We start from the raw sequence: 1,410 nt of genomic DNA on the forward strand, positions 1-1,410 counted from the left end.
TAAAAGAAAAAAGAAAAAAGTTCCCTAGTTATGTAACAGAAGATAAAACCGTATCATAGGGCCTTCCTGCTGCTAAGACCTGCTTTTCCGGGTACCTTGGTCGCACCTTCAGCCTGGGTCCACAAGAGTTCCCCCACCCTGCCTGTGTATCATGAATGTCTTTTCTCAGTTGACTTCTTCCAGGCCTGACCCAAATGAGGACCCCTTTTTAAGTCTCCGTATCTGAGGTTTCTTCCCTCCCCTCCCCCAGTTTATTGAAGAAACCGGGGCCTTGACCTCAGAGCTCCCTCCCTGTCCCACTCTCTTCCGGCTACTTCCTCTTAGCCCCCAGCCCCTGATCACATGGTCCCTGTGCTCTTGTCCCTGCAGCGACCAGATGGGGAACAAAGCCTCCTACATCCACCTCCGGGGCTCCGACCTGCGGCCCCAGTTCCACCAGTTCACAGCAGTGGTGAGTCCCCCTCAGCTCCTGCCCCTCCTGGGCCCAGGGAGGAGGCGGCTGAAGCCTGGTTGGGGTTCTTGGAGCTGGCCCTTCTAACCGGGGCCATCTGCCTCTGCCCGCAGCCTCATCCCAACGTCAAGCCCATGGCCTATGCCAACACGCTGCTGCAGCTGGGGATGATGTGAGGTGCAGACCGGCCACCCCGGGGCCACCCCCGCTCCACTCCGCTCCCCGGACGGCCGGTGGGGCAGAGCAGGCCCAGCCCAGGGCGACATTGGACCCCCTTTTACTTTGTAAAGTTTGTATTTATTCCCCTTTAGGTTTGCAGAGGGGGTGGGGGCAGAGTCGGGGCCTGGCCAGAGAGTCTGCTCCCCGGACACAGGAAGGAGGTGGAGAAGCTAGGGCTGGGGGCACAGCCCGGGCATTCTGGAGGGAGGCCAGCCTGGGTGGGCGGGGCCAAGAGGCTTCTCGCCCTCCCTCGTTTGCATGGCTCCTCCCCCACTAAAGCAATAGGGCCCCGTCAGAGGAAGACCCCCAGAAGAGGGTCATCAGGGAGGCCTTGCCTGCACCCAGCTCCTGGTAGCCCCAGGGTAGGGCTAGGCTGGGGCCCACCCCCTTCCCCAGCTATTTTATGTCTGTAATTAACTGTTAAAATAAAGTCATTATTGTAAGTCAGCCTGTCTGGGATGGAGGAGCCTTGGAACTGCCGGCCTTGGGTCAGCAGCTTACTCAGGATGGGAGGAGCCCCACAGTCCCTCCCTGCACCGTGTTTGGGCTCTGAGCTGACCACCCAGCAACCTCTGTCTTCTGGGGGCTCGTGAGGGTGAGTTCTACAAGACCCTTCAGTCCATCCCGGACACAGATGAGGCCTTGTCTGGCCAGCGAGACCAGGCCGGAGCAGATGCTGGAAGAAGCCCTCGTCCTTCCCTCCGTCGGAGCGCTGTCACTGCCAGCCCCGCCATCTGACT

At 59.9% G+C, this 1,410-nt stretch overlaps 1 protein-coding gene across 1 annotated transcript in view; it reads left to right on the plus strand.

The window, feature by feature from the left end:
* The window catches only part of PPP5C (protein phosphatase 5 catalytic subunit), a 34,959-nt gene extending 33,842 nt beyond the window's left edge, over window positions 1-1,117 (plus strand). The window contains exons 12-13 of the mRNA XM_006142099.3: window positions 370-451; window positions 565-1,117. Coding sequence (XP_006142161.1) covers window positions 370-451; window positions 565-627 — 145 coding nt within the window. The 3' untranslated portion in view covers window positions 628-1,117. The remainder of the gene's footprint in view (window positions 1-369; window positions 452-564) is intronic.
* The last annotated feature ends 293 nt before the right edge of the window (window positions 1,118-1,410 follow it).

This window comes from Tupaia chinensis, unplaced genomic scaffold (genome assembly GCF_000334495.1).
Source record: "Tupaia chinensis unplaced genomic scaffold, TupChi_1.0 Scaffold000067_1, whole genome shotgun sequence".
NCBI classification, from domain to species: domain Eukaryota; kingdom Metazoa; phylum Chordata; class Mammalia; order Scandentia; family Tupaiidae; genus Tupaia; species Tupaia belangeri.